At 45.8% G+C, this 22,353-nt stretch overlaps 1 protein-coding gene and 1 long non-coding RNA gene across 2 annotated transcripts; one reads left to right on the forward strand and one right to left on the reverse strand.

The window, feature by feature from the left end:
* Positions 1–36: 36 nt before the first annotated feature.
* On the forward strand, positions 37–6,457 carry LOC143480550 (uncharacterized). The gene is made up of 3 exons (XR_013121848.1): positions 37–2,219; positions 2,623–4,230; positions 4,532–6,457. It is a non-coding gene; the product is annotated as an uncharacterized LOC143480550 (long non-coding RNA).
* On the reverse strand, positions 6,440–21,967 carry grhl3 (grainyhead-like transcription factor 3). The gene is made up of 15 exons (XM_076978301.1): positions 21,823–21,967; positions 19,749–19,917; positions 19,595–19,659; positions 18,597–18,843; positions 18,346–18,434; positions 17,947–18,094; positions 16,961–17,072; positions 16,133–16,227; positions 14,848–15,006; positions 14,113–14,191; positions 13,004–13,134; positions 10,700–10,817; positions 9,512–9,597; positions 9,056–9,120; positions 6,440–7,517 (listed from the first exon to the last, which is right to left on the reverse strand). The coding sequence occupies exons 1-15, from the start codon at positions 21,837–21,839 to the stop codon at positions 7,400–7,402; spliced, it is 1,698 nt and encodes a 565-aa protein (XP_076834416.1). The 5' UTR covers positions 21,840–21,967; the 3' UTR covers positions 6,440–7,399.
* Between the last annotated feature and the right edge of the window lie 386 nt (positions 21,968–22,353).

The following is a 22,353-nucleotide window of genomic DNA, read 5'->3' on the forward strand; positions in this document are numbered from 1 at the left end:
GGGGGGGGGGGGGGGGGGGTGTATAGTCCCTGACATAAGTTCTGTTGCTTATCCATGTTGTGGAAACAAAAGCTTATAACCTGACTTTAAATTCATCGGATGGTTTTAGAAATAACTCATGTGAAAGCTGAAACCCTCCCAAATGAGATTTAATTTACGAAAATAAATATTGATCATTTAATGAACACAGAAAGGTCAGATTTTGGCAAGACAAAAGTTTTGCCGCCCACAGAAAGTAAGGTGAAAATCAAACAAATAATTCACTTCATGTACAAATATATGCTTCATAACACTGGTGAATGACGTTGTGGTGCTATTAGAGCCATATTTAATATTTTGTGTGACTTTCATGAGCTTGAAGGACCACATCCATGCGTTTCAACAATGATTCATACAATTTAATCCCTGGTTTCCTTTTTATGTGCTTTTATTTTGAATGTTCTTGTTGTGTCTGTCTTCACGCCCCATCCTTGTCCCGCCTCCTCATTACCATTTCCTGGTTTGAGTCCCTGACTCCACAGGTATTTGTAGCCCATGTCTTCACTGTGTTTGCTGCTCACACAGCCCTGGTTGTTTGTGTCTGGTCTCTACATTTAGTCTTTCTAGTGGTGTTTGTGTCTTGGTGTGTAGTTGCTGGTCTGTTCTTCTGTTCTGTCTAGTCTCTGTAATCTGCTTGGTCTTTGCTTGTGTTTGTCTTGTCACCTTTGATTTGTAAGTTTGCATGTTGGTCTGTCCTGCATTGGTTTGCCTGTCTGTATGTTTGATGTTTCCTGGTCCTCCATTGAAGTGTCTGTAGTTTATGTAAGTCGTACCTGGCTGTTGTCTTGAGTCTTGCTTGGTTTGACTGTTTTGATGTTTGCTTTCTTGTGATTGTCTGTGTCTTTTATAGTAAACAGAGTAATAACCTGCAATTGTGTTCAGCCTCTATAACCCCTGAGTCAGCAACGTTGCACACTGTTGTGTTCAGGGGTGTGTAGTGGTGTGTTCAGGGGTGTGTAGTGGTGTGTTCAGGGGTGTGTACACTTGTGTGAAAATGTCTTTTTTTTGCATGTCACACTGAAATATTCAGATCATCAAATTGAAATATTACACAAGTATGCACAAACTGCAGTTTTTAAGGTTTAATGTGGTTTAAATCTTCACTTTAAATCATCTGACACACTTGTCCTGCTCTGGTTTGATTGTCCTGCTGGGACGGAATTCTTAATCATCTCGTCATGCACGTAGAGGAGGTGTCTGGTGCTGGTTGTGTTCTGTAGCTGACATCCGTAGCCACTCTTTGTGATGATCTCAGTGAGGGTGTCCAGGTCTGTCTGGTCCTGTAGTCTCCAGTGACCAGTCTGGACCAGTAGCTGCTGCTGGGTTCCTCTGGTGTTCTGATCAGTGTTCCGGTTCTGGTTCCTGTACTGAACCATGGGCTTGTTCAGTTTGGACCCAGCACCACCTGGTTGGACCTTCCTTATTGTGTGAGGGGGCGAGGGAACCTTGTAAAGATATATGTGTGTGTGTGTGTGTGTGTGTGTGTGTGTGTGTGTGTGTGTATAAAATCAGTCAGTCATTTAACTGAAATGTCAAGAGGGCATAAATCTAGAGGGATGCTATTTCTGCAATGTCTCTCCAGGGTATGGTTCATACATTTCCTCACTTCTGGTCTTTGACTTATCACTCCTAATCTGTGTATGTATGCATGTGTGTGCTGGCATTTATGTATGTGTGCGTGTTCATTTACTGGCACAGTAACTAATGTGTGACAGTTCCGTCAAAAAGAAAGAGTGTGTCATTAATAAGGTTTTGTCACCTTGTCAACCAGAATACGTGGTGACACAATAGCACACCAAACCAGCACCTTCAACAACAAAACATTCAAATACATGCATGCCTGGTGTCATGACAACCCTGTAACAAACACGGTTGAATGAGAAGGCAATCCTGCCACATACAGTACATTTTTACACACAAACACACACTCACGTACACACACACGTATACACACACACACACACCCACACAAGAGCAAAATGGTTTATGAAAATTAATCTGTTCAGAGAGCATAAAGATTTTACATTGGGTTTTAAAAATGCAGCTGGGATCTCTTGGAGGGGCCGGGCTGTGTTGGGCCGAGCTATGTTGGGCTGTGTTGGGCTGACCTGCCTTTTCTGGAGGACAATATGAACACCAGGGCTGTGAGAAGCACGTGTGAGGAGGAGAGACCAGGACAGGTATGACTAAACCAGACCTGAGAGGCTATGAATATTATGAGCATGAGCAAACGCTTGTACTGAACACTATGAACACGCTGTACACACTGTACACACTAACAGGTCTGTGACACGGCTCTGACTGTCTGTGAAGTAACTGACAGAAAATCAGAATTATGTTTTTGTATGCAAAATATACTTGCATCATAAAAAAACTAATGAACACTGTTTAAAGTGAGATTGGCTTTAAAATCATCAGTGATGTGAGTTTGTGAATGATGGGGGGATTAAGTGTTAAAGGACAGACAGTGATCAGGGGTTCTACCCTTCCTCACTCTCTCCTCTTTTGGTTATCTGCTTCTGTTCTCTCATTCTGATTTTGATTCTCTGATCCTGTTTCTCTGATTGTCTGATTCTCTTTCAGTTTGTATCGACTACATTGCGTTCTCTTCCAGTAAACCAACAGCACTGCGGAGGTGGAGGAGATTAATCACAATCCCTCGTCACTTAAACACAACAAAGTTCAACATAGTTCATGAAGAGCAAGGTGCACCGTGATTGTGTATCATAGATTTAAGCCCACGTGATTTAATCCCACATGCTTCCTTGAACTACTTAGCAAATCCAGGCAGGTGGAACAAACCTGAACGATCCACGTCAGAATTCGATCTGTCGTCCTGTGGTTATAAGCATGTATACTAGACACGTAGACTGGCAAGAGACAGTCTGAACAAACACACACACACACACGCATGCACACACAAAAGGCATCCACCCACACCCTGTTTGTTGTTCTGACTAACTCGCAAAATATCAGATCTGGATGCAATGCACATACACACACGCTAACACTGACTGGTTGACTGACATGCACATACACACACGCTAACACTGACTGGTTCACTGACATGCACATACACACACGCTAACACTGACTGGTTCACTGACATGCACACAGACCCTCCAGAAAGTCGCGATGTTGCGATTTGCAACTTCAACGCAACTTCAAGCAAATCCCGCGAATTCAGGGCGGTGTTGCAACTTTAGCCAATCACCGCAACTTTCCCGCAAATTTGACCAATCACTGATGTCGTCTTGATGTGACGTCGACAAACTCCCGCCTTACCTCCGTATATACGTTCAAGAGGAGCAGACTGAAAGCAGCATGAACGACGAAAATAACGGCAAAAAGATCGGGAAAAGCAGTATCCCGGTACACTACATGAAAACGGGGATAAACTGTCCAGATCAGACCCGCGAATTGATTATCTATGGCCCCCTGGATGATATTTAATTACTATTAGAACCGGCCCGCAAGCCACAGCTGCCCGATGGTGTTTTGCACGCACAAACACTACATTCCCCACAATGCAACGGTAGCCTGCGAAGTCACTGCAGCGCACGCAAGCGGCGAGGGTCTGAGATAAAGTTTATAAGTTTAAACTTTGGACTGAGATAAAGTTTAAAGTCAGAGATGAAGTTTATTTATCTCTGATCCATATCTATGAGTTACTAGTTCGCTCTGGCGCCAACCACTGGCGATCGATCTCGATATAATACTTAATTTGTGTCCATTTTACAGGCCGCCCGGTAACAACTTATGTTCGCTAACCCCGTCCCCCCCGTCAACAATTAATGTTCGCCACTCCCTCCAGGTTCAAATCTCACTTCAAGCGATCTTGAAAAGTTGGCAACCCTGAATAAATAGGTAAATAGATAATTAAAATGGACTACTAAATAGAGGAAACCATACAACATTTACTCCCTATTGTAATATACTCACAAAAAAGCAAAAACACACCGCAACTTCCATCGCAATTTTTTTGAAAAACACCCGCAACATCAAACATTTTAGCCCGCAACAATCACAAAAAAGGCCCGCGAAAACACACACGCTAACACTGACTGGTTCACTGACATGCACACACACACACACAATCTTGGTTTGATTGGCAGGTTCCAGTGGAACTGACTAGGACAGGCTCCCCTGAAGTCTTCCAACATGCCTGTTGCCACGTCATCGTATACACAGGTCAGATTTAACTAAACATTTAACTAAACTAAACATTGATCTTTTTTAACAGAGGACAGCAGGCCACACTGGAGTGTTCAAACCCACCATGTCAGCAAAGTGTCAATCTGTAGCCAATCGTAGCCATACGTTTTGAGAATGGTAGAAATTTTGGTGTTCACAAAGATCGCTGCCTCAAATTTGATGGGGGCAATTTGCATTAACTGGATTGAAAAGATTGATTAGATTAATTGCAATTCATCAAATGTTATAAAAATGATCTTATCACAACAACTATTGCATTCTGGCCACTGCATTTCAGCCCTACAAAATAGCCTGCTAACGTCATTTCAGTGATGAACTCGTTGGCTCAGGAGAAAAGGTTAATGAGGACAAGACAGCTGACATCACTGTCATATAAACACACAGTGAGACAAAGACTTTCGGAGGATGTCTTGGTGTCCAGAAGGACAGCAGAGAAGACACTTGTCTCCAAGAGAAACATCAAGGACAGACTGACCTTCTGCAGGACGTACAGGGACTGGACTGCACAGGACTGGGGGAACGTTATTCTCTCTGATGAAGCCCCTTCAGACTCGGGGCATCTGGACAAATGATTGTCCGGAGAAGAAACGGTGAACGTCAGCATGATAATGTTCTTATCACAAGGCGAAAGTGGTGACCAAGTGGCTCAGTGACCAAAACATTGAAAGTTTGGGTCCATGGCTAGGAAACTCAACCCAGATCTCAAACCCATTGAGAACCTGTGGTCAGTGCTCAAAGAGGGTGGACAAACGCCCAGAGATTCTGATCAGCTACAGGCACCTGATGAGGCAGGAATGCTCATCACTCAAGATGTTGTCCAGACGCTGATACCCAGCATGCCGAGGTGACCTACAGAAGTCTTACAGCACATATGTCAAAGTCAAGGCCCGCGGGCCAGATCCGGCCCGTGAATTGATTATCTATGGCCCCCTGGATGATATTTAATTACTATTAGAACCGGCCCGCAGGCCACAGCTGCCCGCTGGTGTTTTGCACGCACAAGCACTACATTCCCCACAATGCAACGGTAGCCCGCGAAGTCACTGCAGCGCGCACAAGCAGCGAGGGTCAGCGCGGCGAAAATAACGTAATCGCAGTGGTTTAGCTCGTGCGAGACCGTCTCGCGTGCTGTCGATTCACGAGGTCGTGCATCTCTCGAATTTTGTACTTTGCGCGCGCCGCGCCTCAGCGCAATGAACAAAGTCATGTTTGCAGGGTTCATGCACCTTTACAAGGTGGAATTCGAGCACTTGTACGTCACCTTCAAGGTCCATTTCAATATTTCCCAGCACGTTAAACTGAATTAAGTTAAATATTTATACATATACTCGAAATGATTCGAAATAATTCGCTTTTTATTCACATTATTTAATGGTGGTTTATTTTCAAAACGCCCAATCTTAACGTCTTCACGTTCTCTCATGTTTCGTCCTGGAATTACAAGAGGCTCGTATTTGTTAACGTAATAAAAGAGAACTGTTCAGTCAGATAGCTATTTGTTGTGAAATTAAGTAGTTACAATTTCAAGCATTTTCAAGTACTTGAGCTTAAATTCCAGCACTTTTCAAACCTTTATTACTTTATTCATGTTTGCTTGTTGAAAAATATTTTCACTTGAAATTACTGACAGATGCATAAGAAAATATTGCTTTATTCATTTAAGCATTAAATAATATACACTGTGTTAGGTCTTGATTCAGTAGGCTATGTGCAATCATTTTAATATGTTTTAATAAACATTGAACCAGTCCGGCCCTCGGCTTGTAACAAATTAGTTTTTTTGGCCCTCGGTGTATTTGACTTTGACATCCCTGTCTTACAGGGTCAACACTGTAAATATTAAATTTTTGTTTAAACTGAATGTATTTGTCAAAAATTTTTAAATACATGGAATGTTTAATTGTACTTCATTATACCATATAAACATCTGACAAAAGGTTCTAAAAAAACTGAGGGCAGCAAACATTGTGAAAACCAAAATTTGTGCCATTCTCAGAATGCTTAGCCAGAACTGTGAGTGTGTGAGTGTGTTGACTTCCACAAGCCTCCTTGAAGACCCTAAACAGAAGGACCTGACCTGGTGGGACTCGTGGTGATGGGATGTGTGTGCAAGCATTGCTCATGTTCTCTGTGATTTCAGATTGGCAGGATTAAAGTTCGAATAGAGCACTAGAATTACACTGAAAACTTTGATATTTTTCTTTATTTTCCTTATAAAATCGGGTGAAATACAAAAAGGAATAAAAACAAGATATACAGCAATTAAACACTTGAAATGTCATATAGTTCTTGTGAAGCCATATCCCAAAACACGCTCGCCAAACTCGAACTCCGCCTGTCAGGTGGAATTTCTTTCAAGGGAAAATTTCAGTGGTTCATTTAGACTTTTTGTTAATTAAATGTGGGAGGACAAGAGGAATGCTATCGTCAAGGTGACGGAGCAACCTCGAAATGTTTTGAAGTCGTAAACTGGTGGTCCGCTGCCGAAGTCACGTGTGAAACACGGACAGAAATACGTGAAGGCAGAAATGTGAGACGTCGAGGAATGGAAGCTGCCTCATCTGACTGGAGCTGCTTCAGGTGTGAAACTACAGGTAAGAAGCTACCAGGCTTCATCAGAAGTGTAGGGGCATAATTATAGTTCAGAAAACGTACATTAAAGAAAAACACGACCTCGGCATCGATTGCCAAGAGCACGTTCTCAATCCACAGAAATGACAAGGCAGAGCTGTGGTGATGGGGGCGTGTTCAAGCACACTGCAGGACACTCCCTACAACTACAACACAAAGCACATGCTAAATGCTCACTGCATCAGACCCAAGGGACTCTCTCATTAATGTTATTTATATTTACAATTAATATTTACAACACATTCATTCACAGCAATTTTGTCCAACACAATTGCTGATGTAATATGCCAACAAAATAATAAATTCCGGTGAATAAGTGGTATTTACAAAGGCAACCCGGGTGACTTATTCAGCTGTAAGCCTGCTGTTGGGTACAGTGTTTTAGTGTCCTCGTTTAGACAGACGTGGCCCAATGGGACCTGTCTGAAAGGAGGTAGAGTGATCTGTTTGAAAGGAGGCAGTGCTTTGGGTTGGTGGGAGAGCAAACACTGTCAGCAGGCCCAGCAGACTGTGCTTATAACTCCATTAGTGTGACCTGGAAGAGATTGACCATGACCTCGGAAATCTCAATGAGGAAGGCAGAGTGGTTGCTGTAGTGTTCAATTATGTTGTCGTCCATGTTCACAAATATCCTGCAAAAGAGAGAAAAAAAAAGTCATCAATATGTGAGACAGGAGAACGGTCCTACCTCCAAAAAACATCACAGAACACTTAGATTTAAGAAGAATCTCCAGACTATTGATTATCCAAACATACAAGTTTGGATAATTTATATATAGTTTATAGCGCAGCAGTTTCTCTGAAAGGTTTGACACTCATGATGTAATAGTCGAGCTAATGCGTGTGAACGATGCTCCCTGATCCTCTCAGAGCTCCTCTAACATACTCTCTCCATAATTTACTTCCTGAGTCAGATCTCACCCAACTGATCCCTGAGCAGATCCATTCTGATCTACCACTTAGATCTGACCTTGAATGTGTGACTGAAACCCTCCCAAAAAACACTGTTTCTCTACTACCAACATGAGTCAGGAAGGCAGTATTATTTGTTACTCCATCATCACCTGCGTCAGGCTGCCATGGTTAGGTGACACGATCGAGACAACTTATTTTGAAAAATCCCTGTAATCTGACCTGCTGCCAGTGACACAACAGGATGGTAGATGAATCGACTGATATCAGATCAGCTGGTTAAGAACACAACAGGACAGCAGATCAATTGTCTGGCTGATATCAGATCAGCTGGTTAAGAAATGTTTTCTGGAACTCTACTTGCATTATAAATCACAAAATTAGGAGAGGGGAGGGCGGAGAGGAGAGGGGGGAATGTCACCCAACCTGTCCTGTTCTTCCAAACACCCTCATCCAGGTGTGTGAGGACTCCAGAACTCAAGCCTTGGGCTACCGACACGCCAACATCAGTAACCCCGATAGGCTGTCCTAGGAAACCGAGCTGTAGTCATAGTGGCGTGACACGACCGCTCCAGGGCTCCTCAGCCGGCACATTTGCATGCAGACCAGACGGACTACAGCAGACAGACAGCTGAGCGCCTTTCCCAGCGTCCCAGAGACCGGCGGGTCGTTTGTCAAAACAAGGGCACGAACAAATCCTTCACACGCACGGAACGGAAGTTCAGAAGGACACACGTGAACGGCCGACTCCACACACACTATAAATGGTGACAAAGTGCATATGCTGCCCCCTGTGATGAGAAGCTACTGCTTCTGCTACTACTACTAGGTGCTCTCAGAAGCACCTTCAGTACCCAGAATTCCCAGTGTTGCACAAGCAGATGCTGGACTTGCTCAACATCCAGACCGCCTCCCTATCTACGCCACCATCTGCCCACTCTCCTTCCGACCACGCAAGACAATCTTCACCTTAGTCTATATCCTTTTGTTCTTTTTAAAAGTCTTTTTTTCCTGTAAAAGGAGCAGCAATTACAGCATTCCACACGCCACAGGTCTCACTCGTCCTGCTCGGCAACTTTCAGAGAGCTGACAGAGACGTCCAGACGTAAACCACAGTCGGGTGAAGCCTTCCTTCATCTAGCAGACCTGGTCTGTCATCGGCCAACGCAGCAGACAGCCATCACTAAAATCCTGGATCCCTAGAGCCAAAATGGCCACTGCTGCTCCCCAGAGACGCTGTGATGTAGCCGTCACTCACCCTCTCTTGCACTTCTTGAAGATTTTCCCAATGGTGTCTTCTTGCAAGCCATACTTGTCTGAAATCTGAGAGTACAAAAGAAGTAATCAGAACAGTGAAGGAGATACGTTTCATGCTAAAGATATTTTGACATGTTTTACAGTGAGCTCACAAATATTGTACAGCACCCAAGTGAAGAGACAACAATGGTGAGAACTGGGAAAAGAACATGTGGAGAGGAGGAGGAAGAGAGGAGGAGGAAGAGAGGAGAAAAGGAGAGGAGGAAGAGGAGAGGAGGAAGAGGAGAGGAGGAGGAAGAGAGGAGGAGAGGAGAGGAGGAAGAGGAGAGGATGAGGAAGAGAAGAGGAAGAGGAGAGGAGAAAAGGAGAGGAGGAGGAAGAGAGGAGGAAGAGGAGAGGAGGAGGAAGAGAGGAGAAAAGGAGAGGAGGAAGAGGAGAGGAGAGGATGAGGACTTACTGCTCGCCTCAGCCCCTTCAGCGTGGGAGCCTCCAGCATCAGTGCGTCAAACACCTCCTCAGACTCCTGCCGCACGTACAGAAGCACTGCAAACAAAACACACGCAGATGAACATAATGAACCAAAGTAACTCCAGTAACCTCAGCCTTCAGCCCAGTAACCTCAGCCTTCAGCCCAGTAACCTCAGCCTTCAGCCCAGTAACCTCAGCCTTCAGCCAGTAACCTCAGCTTCCAGCCCAGTAACCTCAGCCTTCAGCCAGTAACCTCAGCTTCCAGCCCAGTAACCTCAGACTTCAGCCAGTAACCTCAGACTTCAGCCAGTAACCCAGCCCAGGCCATAAACACACATGATCTCTTGCCTCCTCTTCAGATGGCTGCATGTTGGTGTGAACAATCCCTGCATCAGCCAATCGAAATTAAAGGTTTGCTTGAGTTTCACAGCATTAACTAAACATAAGTAAGGATGCAGGCAAACTCTCAGTCCTTTTTCTGCTAGATTTAAGCGCCGCTTTTGACACCGTTGATCATGAAATACTTCTTGATCGACTACAGAGCTGGGTAGGCCTTAGTGGCTTAGTCTTAGACAGGTTTAGATCATACCTAACTGGGCGTGATTACTATGTAGCATTAGGTACCTCTTCCTCCACACGTCAAAAAATAACTTCCCCCAAGGATCCCCCAAGGATCAATTCTTGGGCCGTTACTATTCAACCTATATATATATATATATATATATATATATATATATATATATATATATATATATATATATATATATATAAATTAAACTAGCAAGTGAGCAGAATATGGACTGACAAACACTTTCTTCAGGGGACATTGAAAAGTATTAAAATATCAAAATCAATCATTTTCAAAGTTCTTCAATTAACCAACAATTTCTGCAGCTTTTCCATGGGCTTGTTGCAATGATCTGAGTCCCTATAATTAGTCTGGGGTGGATCAACATCTCTCATCCTCTGAGCTCCAAACCCAACCAAACCAATATGTTACAGCCCCAGCACTGTTGACATGAACAAGACAGCAACTCTGATCAGCCAGAATCACTGACATACAGCAGAAGCTGAACCAGATCCGGAGTGTGTGGTGTGTGTGTGGGAGGTGGTGTTCTGGTGTGGTGTGTGGGAGGTGGTGTTCTGGTTTGTGGGACGTGGTGTTCTGGTGTCATACCTCTCTGTTCGTCTTTGCGTGACTGTTTGTTAGGGGGAGAAGTCTCTCCAGTCTCAGGGTAGCCCACCACACGCTTCAGGGAATTTCTCTCACTTTCCTCCAGACTGCTAGGGGGCGCCTGTGAGGCAGACACACAGATAACATCACTGTAAGGGTGGGGCTTGTAGCCATGGAAGAGTTGCCTTGTGTCCTATCTCTCCTTCTACGATGACATCGTTATCTCACCTGGGCAGGTGTGGTCTAGCAAAGCCTAACAAAACACACACACACACACACACACACACACACACACACACACACACACACACATACGAGTGTGTATCTAACTGCCTGATCACAGAGTGTGTTATCAGTTTCACGCACACACACACACACACACACACACACACACACACACACACACACACAAATACACAATCTATGGGTTTGAGAAGAACCAATTATAAAAAGACTAAGAATGACATTCAGAGTTGGCCACAGATCCACATGGTGTGTGTGTGAACAGGACATAATGAGTGCTGAATGCTGAGTACTGAGTTGTGAGTACTGAGTTGTGAGTGTTGAGTTGTGAGTACTGAGTTGTGAGTGTTGAGTTGTGAGTGCGGAGTTGTGAGTGCTGAGTTGTGAGTGCTGAGTTGTCAGTGTTGAGTTGTGAGTAGAGTTGTGAGTACTGAGTTGTGAGTACTGAGTTGTGAGTACTGAGATGTGAGTGTTGAGTTGTGAGTACTGAGTTGTGAGTGTTGAGTTGTGAGTGCGGAGTTGTGAGTGCTGAGTTGTGAGTGCTGAGTTGTCAGTGTTGAGTTGTGAGTAGAGTTGTGAGTGTTGAGTTGTGAGTACTGAGTTGTGAGTACTGAGATGTGAGTATTGAGTTGTGAGTGCTGAGTTGTGAGTGCTGAGTTGTGAGTACTGAGTTGTGAGTGTTGAGTTGTGAGTACTGACTTGTGAGTGTTGAGTTGTGAGTACTGAGTTGTGAGTACTGAGTTGTGAGTGCTGAGTTGTGAGTGCTGAGTTGTGAGTAGAGTTGTGAGTGTTGAGTTGTGAGTGTTGAGTTGTGAGTACTGAGTTGTGAGTGCTGAGTTGTGAGTACTGAGTTGTGAGTACTGAGTTGTGAGTGTTGAGTTGTGAGTGTTGAGTTGTGAGTACTGAGTTGTGAGTGCTGAGTTGTGAGTACTGAGATGTGAGTGTTGAGTTGTGAGTGTTGTTGTGAGTACTGACTTGTGAGTGTTGAGTTGTGAGTGCTGAGTTGTGAGTGCTGAGTTGTGAGTACTGAGTTGTGAGTACTGAGATGTGTGTTGAGTTGTGAGTGTTGAGTTGTGAGTACTGAGTTGTGAGTACTGAGTTGTGAGTGTTGAGTTGTGAGTACTGACTTGTGAGTGTTGAGTTGTGAGTACTGAGTTGTGAGTGTTGAGTTGTGAGTACTGACTTGTGAGTGTTGAGTTGTGAGTGTTGAGTTGTGAGTACTGAGTTGTGAGTGCTGAGTTGTGAGTACTGAGATGTGAGTGTTGAGTTGTGAGTGTTGAGTTGTGAGTACTGAGTTGTGAGTGTTGAGTTGTGAGTGTTGAGTTGTGAGTACTGAGTGTAAAACACATGTGTACATGCACAGACCCTGAGACTGTGGGACAGTGTCAGAACAGCAGAACTTGCCTGTGTAAATCACCCCTTCAACACAGCAGCAGTGTGTGTGTGTGTGTGTGTGTGTGTGTGTGTGTGTGTGTGTGTGTGTGTGTGTGTGTGTGTGTGTGTGTGTGTGTGTGTACATGCCCCTACAGCTTAATCTTCTGTGTCAGTCAGCATGGCCGACATCTCGAGGTGAGTTTCGTTTGCTGTCGTGTAAACTCCATAATGTGCCAATCACTCTCTCCCCCCGCCCTCTCACTCTCACTATCCCTCTCTCCCTCTCTCTCCCTCCCTCTCTCTCTCTCTCTCTCTCTCTCTCTCTCCCTCTCTCTTCTCTCACCACATTTTTTCCCACACTTTTCCTGCTTTTCTGCTGCTATGGAGCATGACTTGACAATGATGAGACTAACCACAAATCCTGGGATTCCTGGAGGTGTCTTGCACATGCACGTGTGTGTGTGTGTGTGTGTGTGTGTGTGTGTGTGTGTGTGTGTGTGTGTGTGTGTGTGTGTGTGTGTGTGTGTGTACCAGGCGTTGCAGGCTGCTGTAGTGTGTGTGTGTGTGTGTGTGTGTGTGTACCAGGCGTTGCAGGCTGCTGTAGTGTGTGTGTGTGTGTGTGTGTGTGTGTACCAGGCGTTGCAGGCTGCTGTAGTGTGTGTGTGTGTGTGTGTGTGTGTGTGTGTGTACCAGGCGTTGCAGGCTGCTGTAGTGTGTCTCTGGGATGAACAGCACAGGTTGACTGGTATGGTCGTCCAGTGTCTTGAAGAAGGTGCAGTCTCTCCCAATAGAGCTGGAGACGGCGGTCTGCTTGGCAGAGCCTGAAGAAGAGGAGGAGAAGTGTGAGGAACCCCAGCACAGTAGCTCGTCTCTACCTCACACCCGGGTCACCTCTATAACTTAGATCTACTTCTATTACATACCTGAGTGACGCGTTATAATGAACATTTCACACGCTTCAAACTATATAAACATGCACTTTAACAGCAGATGTTTCAGCAAATGTGTGAACGCATGTGTGTGAATGCATGTGTGTGTGTGAGTAACTGTGTGTGTGCATGTGTGTGAATGCATGTGTGTGAATGCATGTGTGTGTGTGAGTAACTGTGTGTGCATGTGTGTGAATACATGTGTGTGAATGCATGTGTGTGTGTGAGTAACTGTGTGTGTGCATGTGTGTGAATACATGTGTGTGTGTGTGTGTGTGTGTGTGTGTGTGTGTGTGTGTGTGTGTGTGTGTGTGTGTGTGTGTGTGTGTGTGAGTAACTGTGTGAATGCATGTGTGTGAATGCATGTGTGTGTGTGTGAGTAACTGTGTGTGTGCATGTGTGTGAGTAACTGTGTGTGTGCATGTGGGTGTGTGAGTAACTGTGTGTGTGCGTGTGTGTGTGTGAGTAACTGTGTGTGTGCATGTGTGTGTGTGAGTAACTGTGTGTGTGCATGTGTGTGTGTGAGTAACTGAGTGTGTGCATGTGTGTGTGTGAGTAACTGTGTGTGTGCATGTGTGTGTGTGAGTAACTGTGTGTGAGCAACTGTGTGTGTGTGAGCAACTGTGTGTGTGCATGTGTGTGTGTGAGTAACTGTGTGTGTGCATGTGTGCACACAGCCACTTCCCGGTGCGTTAAACAGCTTTAACCGCCATGCCCGCGGTAGGGGAGGACAAATCCCACATTGTCCACCTAACGTGTCTCCACCGCTGTTTGTTGCTGGGTGTTTCCCGAAGTGGGATTGCCGTAATTGCTCGTTTGAAAGAGCGGAGAGTAACTGTAATTATTGGGCTGAAGGGGAGACGAACTCACCGCTGTTGGTGGAGTCTGCGTTCTTGGCTCGTCTCTTAGACCTCTTCCTCTCTTCATCCCTCATCTTCCTCTCTGCTCCCTGTGCAGAAACATTCACACATCACCACTGTATCGGTCTTATGTGCACGAATGAATTCATTATGAATCCATGATTATATAATTGTGTAATAATTGGCCGACAAATGGTAAACATGCGACGATCTGTTGAACTTTGGGGTCATGTTGTTAATACTTCAGACCATTACAGCGGGCTTAAAGCGACGTGTTACATCTTAAATCACGGAGCGCAAAACACAATACTCAAATAACATGTCCGCACCCCCTAAAAACGCAACAAAAAAACCAAAAACACAAACAAAAAACAAGCAGGTTCCTGGTTGTGGGTGTTCAGTGGTGAACCAGGTCACCCCGGGCTGCTAAACCCGTCAGACGCGTCTAAACTGCAGCTGCTCTGAGCGACCCAGTCGGGTTCAGCACCAGCGCGCAGGGCCAGGAGCGCCCGGAGGACATGAGGGTCCCACACGCTCATCACAGCAAAACAATCAGATCAATGGTGTCTGCAGGAACCTGGATATGTGAACATGCTTGCATCTCCGAGAGTGAGTGTGAGATTGTTAAAGTGATGTTTTAATGCCTCTCCCACTGACACTCTGGGCATGGAGCTTAGAAAAGTGTGGACTGAATATGAGCATTAACTCGGGAACTCACATATATATATATAAAACAAAAACGCACCTTATCGCAGAAAATCTTCACTTGACAGGCGGCGCGATGAATGAGGCGGTTGGAGCCGGAGCTGAAGTCGTATGTGTCGATCTGGAGGTTGAGAGGGAGTCCTTTCACCCCCTTCTGGGAGGAGAAGTCCGTGCTGAGAGAATTAATACCGATATAAACCTGCAGGAACAGAGGGAGAGCAGGTGAAGGTTGGATCACGCCAGGTGCGTTAGGTCAGGCTCTTATATGCGGACGAATGTTCATGTGTGTGACAGACTATACAAGATGCAGTGCATTTTAATTTGTATATTAAATACAATCCTGAGATCACACCGTGTACGGACAAATTCCCTTTGCATGCAAAATAGTGCCTGATAGGGATGTTGTGGATACAGACACTTGGGCGCAGTGATTACTGTGATCTGGAGATGAGAAGCGATAATAAATCTAAACGCGTTTTTCTCTCTTCCAGAATCGCCCAGTTTGTGAAGCTTGCGCAAACGCGCGTGACACCATTTATGTCACGCACGTACTCCTGTTATGAATAAAACTCAGATATGATCTGTCGCTCATCGGATGTTTAAGAACAAATACAAATTGAAGTAAGGATGACACCTTTGGTCATGCGGTAAGGCGAAAATGCCGGTGTGGGCGGTGATTACGTTAATTCGCAGGGAGAGGTGGAAGGAACTAGAAACGCCGGAACATGACTGAACACGTCTGGAAACATATGGGCGAATTAATATATAAAGAATGAATCGGCTCTCCGGTCCGATAACACACTCCCGGTGTGTGATGCGGTCAGAGAGGGCTGGGTGTCTCCGTATCTCCACGGAACTAGCCTGCTCTCATCCCTGCGTTCCTCACGTAATGTGTCTTATCTGGCTTGTGTATTTTTCTTTCTTTCCTTTTCTTTTTTTTTTTGTTGCTCCTTCTGTCCTCCACCTGTTCTTGGTTTCACTGTCACGCCCTGAACTGCCTGAGGAGATTCTTCAGATCTGTGCCTCTTTTCCTCTGACTGCTCCCCCACTCTGTCTCTCTCTCTCTCTCTCTCTCTCTCTCTCTTTCTCTCTCCCTCTCTCTCTCTCTCTCTCCCTCGCTCTCTCTCTCTCTGTAGTCATGACAGGTGCCTGAGGTGGTGACATACATGCCATAGATTCCTTGGCCCTTGTGACATTACAAACACACACACACACACACACACACACACACACACACACACACACACACACACACACACACACACACACACACACACACACACACACACAGAGTTAGGTGTGGGCGTGTGTGTGTGTATCCTTACCTTAGCTTCTTCACTGGTGTTCCAGATGAATGATAAGGCGTTGTAAGCGACCTCGTCCACGTTACTGATGCCACTGAACACTTCCTTGTAGTCGGCTGGAGACACACACGACCACGAGAATCAGAACTGGTGCAACACATGAAATACAGCACACACTCCAGCCAGCTAACCAGAGTAACCACAGAGTAACCACAGAGTAACCACAGAGTAACCACAGAGTAACTACAACCGTCCCTCTTACTACTGTTGTTTCTTTGGCTGCTTTGTTGGGTGTGATTTGTGTATGTAGTGTATGTGTGTATGGTGTGTGTGTGTGTGTGTGTGTGTGTGTGTGTGTGTGTGTGTGTGTGTGTGTGTGTGTACACGACCAATATCGATGACCCTGTTTAGCGGTGGGCTGTATGGTGTGTGTACGTGAGTGTGTGTATGATGTGTGTGTATGGTGTGTGTGTGTGTGTGTGTGTGTGTGTGTGTGTACACACCAATATCGATGACCCTGTTTAGCGGTGGGCTGTATGGTGTGTGTACGTGAGTGTGTGTATGATGTGTGTGTATGGTGTGTGTGTGTGTGTGTGTGTGTGTGTACACACCGATGCCGATGACCCTCTGTTTAGCGGTGGGCTGTATGGTGTGTGTGTGTGTGTGTGTGTATGGTGTGTGTGTGTGTGTGTATGATGTGTGTGTGTGTGTGTGTACACACCGATGTCGATGACCCTCTGTTTAGCGGTGGGCTGTATGGTGTGTGTGTGTGTATGATGTGTGTGTATGGTGTGTGTGTGTGTGTGTGTGTGTGTGTGTGTGTGTGTGTGTGTGTGTGTGTGTACACACCGATGTCGATGACCCTCTGTTTAGCGGTGGGTTGGCGTGCATGCCAGTGATTCCAACACTTCAGCTGCATCTCTGGACTCTTCTCATTCTCAAACACCGCCATAATCACCGTCTGAGAGAGAGAGAGAGAGAGAGAGAGAGAGGGAGAGAGAGAGAGAGAGAGATAAATATAACAGAAATTACCATTTATAGTCTTCATAATTCTGTAATGTTAGTTCAGCTCTGCGTGCTAATACCTCAGGATATGACCTTTGTGTGTGTGTGTGTGTGTGTGTGTGTGTGTGTGTGTACCATGCCTCTCCCTCTCCATCTTTAAAGCTTTAGTCACCATTCGTTGTCAAGCTAAAGGCAACAGGGTATGGCCCGATCTGCACGCACAGGTGTGCTCTGGGATGTACCATCATAATTAGTGTTTAAACCTCAATGCCACCACATACGTCACACATCACAACAAAAATGTTCTCCTCAAAAAAACCCACGTCCATTAGGACTCCAGCCCAATACTGTTTCTAAAGAGGAGTGTTAACTGCTAATCCCATGAATTGAAAGAATGATTTGTAAAAACATCTCAGAGAAAATAGACTTATTTTCTGTTGTTGCATGTTGCCATTGAATCAAAAGTGTGAGTGAAGACATGAGCTGGATTTTCAGTCCGAGTCTGTTCACCACAGTCCCGTAAGTCCCGTAAGCACCACTGTCTGCTGGTCTACAGCTCAACAGTCCGGTGTACTGCTTTACTAAGAAGTGAGCTGTTTAGCCTTTGGCATTTGAGAACTAATATTGCCAGATGGATTAAGACGGTTCAGAAAAACAACAACTGATCAGTCATCTGAGCCTTTGTGAAAGGAGACAAGTGATCTGGACTGCTAGCAGTGCGACTCACTCGTGCAGACGCCTGAGTTTAGTGTTGTGTTGGGCCCTGAGCCTGCGCTGGGGGGGGGATTGTTCTGGAGAAGCTCTGGGTTTGGGGTTCAGAGGTCGCTTACCTTCACCTTGCAGGGTACCCCAACGCCACTCTCCACCCCCTGCAGGGTAATGGGGTAGAACTGGCCCTTGTTCAGGTACACCATGGGCACCTCCGTGTTCTTGTTCTGGGAGGCTTGTGGCGCCCCCAGGATGAACTGAAAGTCGTTCCTACAAATAAAGACAACACAGTCTAAACAAATAGATAACACAGTCGCACAAACATAACAGAGCAGTCCATCTGCTTAGAAACACAGACATGACACCCTGGCACACTCAAACCATGGTATGGTCCAGTAGATTGAAATGTTGAGAGAGAGATAAAGAGAGAGAGAGAGAGAGAGAGAGAGAGAGAGAGAGAGAGAGAGAGAGAGAGAGAGAGAGAGAGAGAGAGAGAGAGGGATGGTTGACGTCTCGCTCACCTGTACCTCTCTGGAGATGAGGTTGTATAGGAGTCAGAGTACCCAGGGCTTGTATGACCCACAAACTCTGAGTTGAAGTTGCCCAGATGCTGTTTCAACAAAGACAACAGGAGATGTCCATTATAATTACGATCCAGTCCATGACTCTTCTCATTACATACGAATTTTGTTAGCAAGTCATATGTTGCTTAGCATTAAAATAAAAAATAAATAATTTTGTCTTGTTCTGTGCATTCAGGTGTTCAACTCACTTCATTATTGGGGAAGGAGGCTTCAGGTTGCCATGGTTTCTGTGGTGTGTTCAGCAAAAGAGAATCAAAAATGTTGTTGATGACTTGTTTGTCGTAGCTGTCACCCGCATTGGTCCGGATGTAGCTGTTGTTGCACGGTGACACTTGTTTCGTGACTTGGTCTGTGGAAATGCTCTCCGACAACATCTTCATGATGTGGGCGGAGTTCTCCAGAGTTGTCAGCTCAGGGGAGGAGCCACTCGATGTCCTGAGAACCAATTAGGAGAATGAGTAGGTTAATAAAGTAGGATAATTAACCTACTGGTGTGTTGGTCTTGGAGTCCTAGAGCGTTTTCTTTTTTGCTGCTGAAATATTCATCGTTAGTTTGAACAACAAGCAGTGCTGACTCCTCCCGACAGACAGGGGGCGGTATAGACGCTGCTACAGGGGCAGCGCTGTGGCGTAGCCGCGTGTGTGATGGAAGGTGTTTGCAGCCTAATCCACCACTCTGCCTCTGTTTGCCTTTCTCGCCGCGCCTGGACCTGAAGGAAACCACTCTCCAGTGGCGGCCATTTCTCACCGAGACAAATGGCTGGTGACTAAGCTGTTTCTCAGGTGGGATGGGGAGCAGGATTAGACTCTTAATCCTGTTCTGACCTGGACTGAGCTCACGGTAATCCCGCGAGCCTCCGCACAGCAGGACCAGCAGAAGATGCATGAATAGAAGCTTCTTTCATCTTTGTTAACGTCACGTTTCACAGACCTGTCTGTCGTGTTTCGCCCCACATGTCAGCAGACACACCTCCCCTCCTCCTCCTCTCCTCCCCTCTCCCCCTCTCTCCCCTCCTCCTCTCCTCCCCTCCCCTCTCTCCCCTCTCCCTTCTCACACACACATGCCTGTATGAGGTTCTTCTTTTACGTGGAGTGGATGTGAGAGGAACAGGTGTGGTTGAGAGAGTGAGGTCAGAGGTCAGAGGTCAGAGGGCACCACTGCCGTGTGCAGAACTTGGGTGTATACCTCTCCATCTGTTTAAACGTAGTGCTGCCACGGGAACAGGATGTCATTTTCTGCTCTTTCTGAGTCTGTAAAAATGGAGAAAATAATTCATTAATAATTAATTCATCGATAACCATTATTCCGAGTACTAAGATTTTTTGGTGTTTAAATTCACCTTGCAAGTGTCGTAAATAAAAGAGATGCTAGCCAGGTCTTCGTCGGTGTGTAGGCGGGGTCTAGCCTTGCTCATGTCTGCATTGTCCATGTAACTCCAGGAGTCCATAAGAAAACTGTCAGGATAGCGTGGGTAGTTGAAACTCTCGTTCTGTAGAATCATCAGCGTCCTACAGGAGGACGTGTTGGGCAGAGAGAGACGGACAGAGAGACAGGGAGAGAGACAGAGGGAGAGAGACAGGTAGAGAGACGGAGAGAGAGAGAGACAGGGAGAGAGACAGAGGTAGAGAGACGGAGGGAGAGAGACAGGGAGAGAGACAGAGAGAGAGAGACAGGTAGAGAGACGGAGAGAGAGAGGAAGACGTAGAGAGACGGAGAGAGAGGAAGACAGGGAGATGTATATGAATGATACATTTCTACATATACTGTTCTGCAGATCTAATAGGTGTTGCAACCTGCTGCTTATTTTTACTTGATTTGGTTTCATTTGATTTGCGAGACAGAGGGATGTACATTTGAGGAAGAGAGTCCATGTGTCAGACATGCGGGTTCTGAGGAAGTGTCGGGCTCTCTGGTGCCCACACAGCAGGGAGCCGTGATACCGGCACTCAGCCTGCTGAGTTTCGCCCCGAGGACACGGCAGTTTCGATTGCAGAGACACAAATCTGCACAGTCTTTGAGTGAGTGCGTGAGTGAGTGAGTGAGTGCGTGCGAGCGTGCGAGCCGGCAGTGTTTACACACCCGTCCCACGACCTGCCAGATCAGCTCATCCTTACACAGAGTGAAACCTGCATGTTGGACGGGGACGTCTGAGACGTCTCTGCATGTTGGACGGGGACGTCTGAGACGTCTCTTAATGGATAATCTTGATCTTTCTAGCATATGAGAGCAGTTGCTTACACAAACCAAATGTCTAAAGTGCTAGTTAGAACTGAGGAAAACCAGATGTCAGATTAGCCTGAAGACCAAAAGCAAACTTATGCATTAGGTGAGTGTGACTGGCGTGGGCTTGAGTGGCGTTTGCCCCCCAGTGACCTCTGAAATACATGCTGGTTTGCTCAAGGCTTGAATTCTCCCAGCAGAAGAACACGTTAATTCACACACATGTATGGTGTTCACACACACGTGTATGGCGTTCACACACACCTGTATGGTGTTCACACACATATGGTTTCTTCACTGTCCCTTAAAAGGTCTAGAATTTAAGAAATGCAGTTGTAGGATCAGACGTGGATAATCAGCCTGCCACACTGCACAGATGTCTCCACGGTTACTGGCCAAGCTCTCGAGGAGACGCTGCTTTGTGGTTGTGTGTGTTGAGAGGAAACACAGGCACATGCTGTCTGGATGGTCATGTGGACTGTCTGTGTTACAGTGAATCAAATGGAGTCTGACACAGACACAGAGCTCATAGCACAGCAGAAAGGCTGACACACACATATTGTGATAATTCTCCATTACACAGCTCAGTGAACACACACGTTTGCACGTGTGAGTATGTGTGTGTGTGCCGGTGTCAGTTGTCTCTAAAAACTGTCCCATGTGCTTGTGGTGATGAGGGGCTGGTTGCCAATGGCAAAGAAGAGATGGGATGTCACAGCTCAGAGCAGCGAAACCACGGCTGACACCACATGCAAAAAAAGCTTAATACAAGGAAAAGCCTGAATGCACTAAACCTACACCCTAAACCTACACCCTAAACCTACACCCTAATCCTACACCCTAAACCTACACCCTAATCCTACACCCTAAACCTACACCCTAAACCTACACCCTAAACCTACTTACTGAACATACACCCTAAACCTACTTACTGAACATACACACTGAACATACACACTGACAGTGAACCACCAACGATGACCTGCACCAACATCTGTACCATATCTAGAAGCTGTGACTACCATAGCAAGTTGACAAATGATCTTTTAAAATATGACCCTTTAAGAGCCTTTAAGAGCCTTCATGAGTCTTCATGAGCAACTCTCCTGCTCCCCAGATCACCACACTAATTAAAGAAGCTGAGAGACCCTCATTAAAGCCCAAGATTGTTCTGAGACACCAAGCACACTTACTCTGTCTCTTTGGTCATGTCTCTCCAGAGAGGCTGAGAAGTAAAATCCTGAGATTGAGCTGCTCCCTCTGAAGCGTGTTGTGGAGAGAGCCGTGTGTGTGTGTGTCGCAGACAGAGGTGTGTGTGTGTCCCGGTGAATGAGTGGTTTTGATTTGGACCTGCGGCTGCTCGCCCATTTATCTGTCCTGACAGGTAACTCTCCCACACTCACACCTGATTGGCTGGTGGGCCGGGGCAGGTGTGTGATGGCACAGGTGAATCTCCTCCTTTAACACTTGCAGTGCTGGACAGAAACTTCAGCAGGTGTGTGAATGGAGCTCATTAACATGTAATAAAAGGTTGAGCTTTATCCTACAAAGGTGTGAAAAGAGACTTATTTACAGTCAGAAACCAAAGCCTAAGATCTGAGAAAAGACTTTTATTATGATAATGTGGAGAATCCTTGTTTCTACAGGGGATCAGACATTAAGAGGTTTTGGTTCTGGGACTGCTGTATTCTTACCAGAGCCTGACAAAACTTCCAAATCACTCT

This window comes from Brachyhypopomus gauderio, chromosome 17, assembly GCF_052324685.1.
Source record: "Brachyhypopomus gauderio isolate BG-103 chromosome 17, BGAUD_0.2, whole genome shotgun sequence".
Classification (NCBI taxonomy): Eukaryota; Metazoa; Chordata; class Actinopteri; order Gymnotiformes; family Hypopomidae; genus Brachyhypopomus; species Brachyhypopomus gauderio.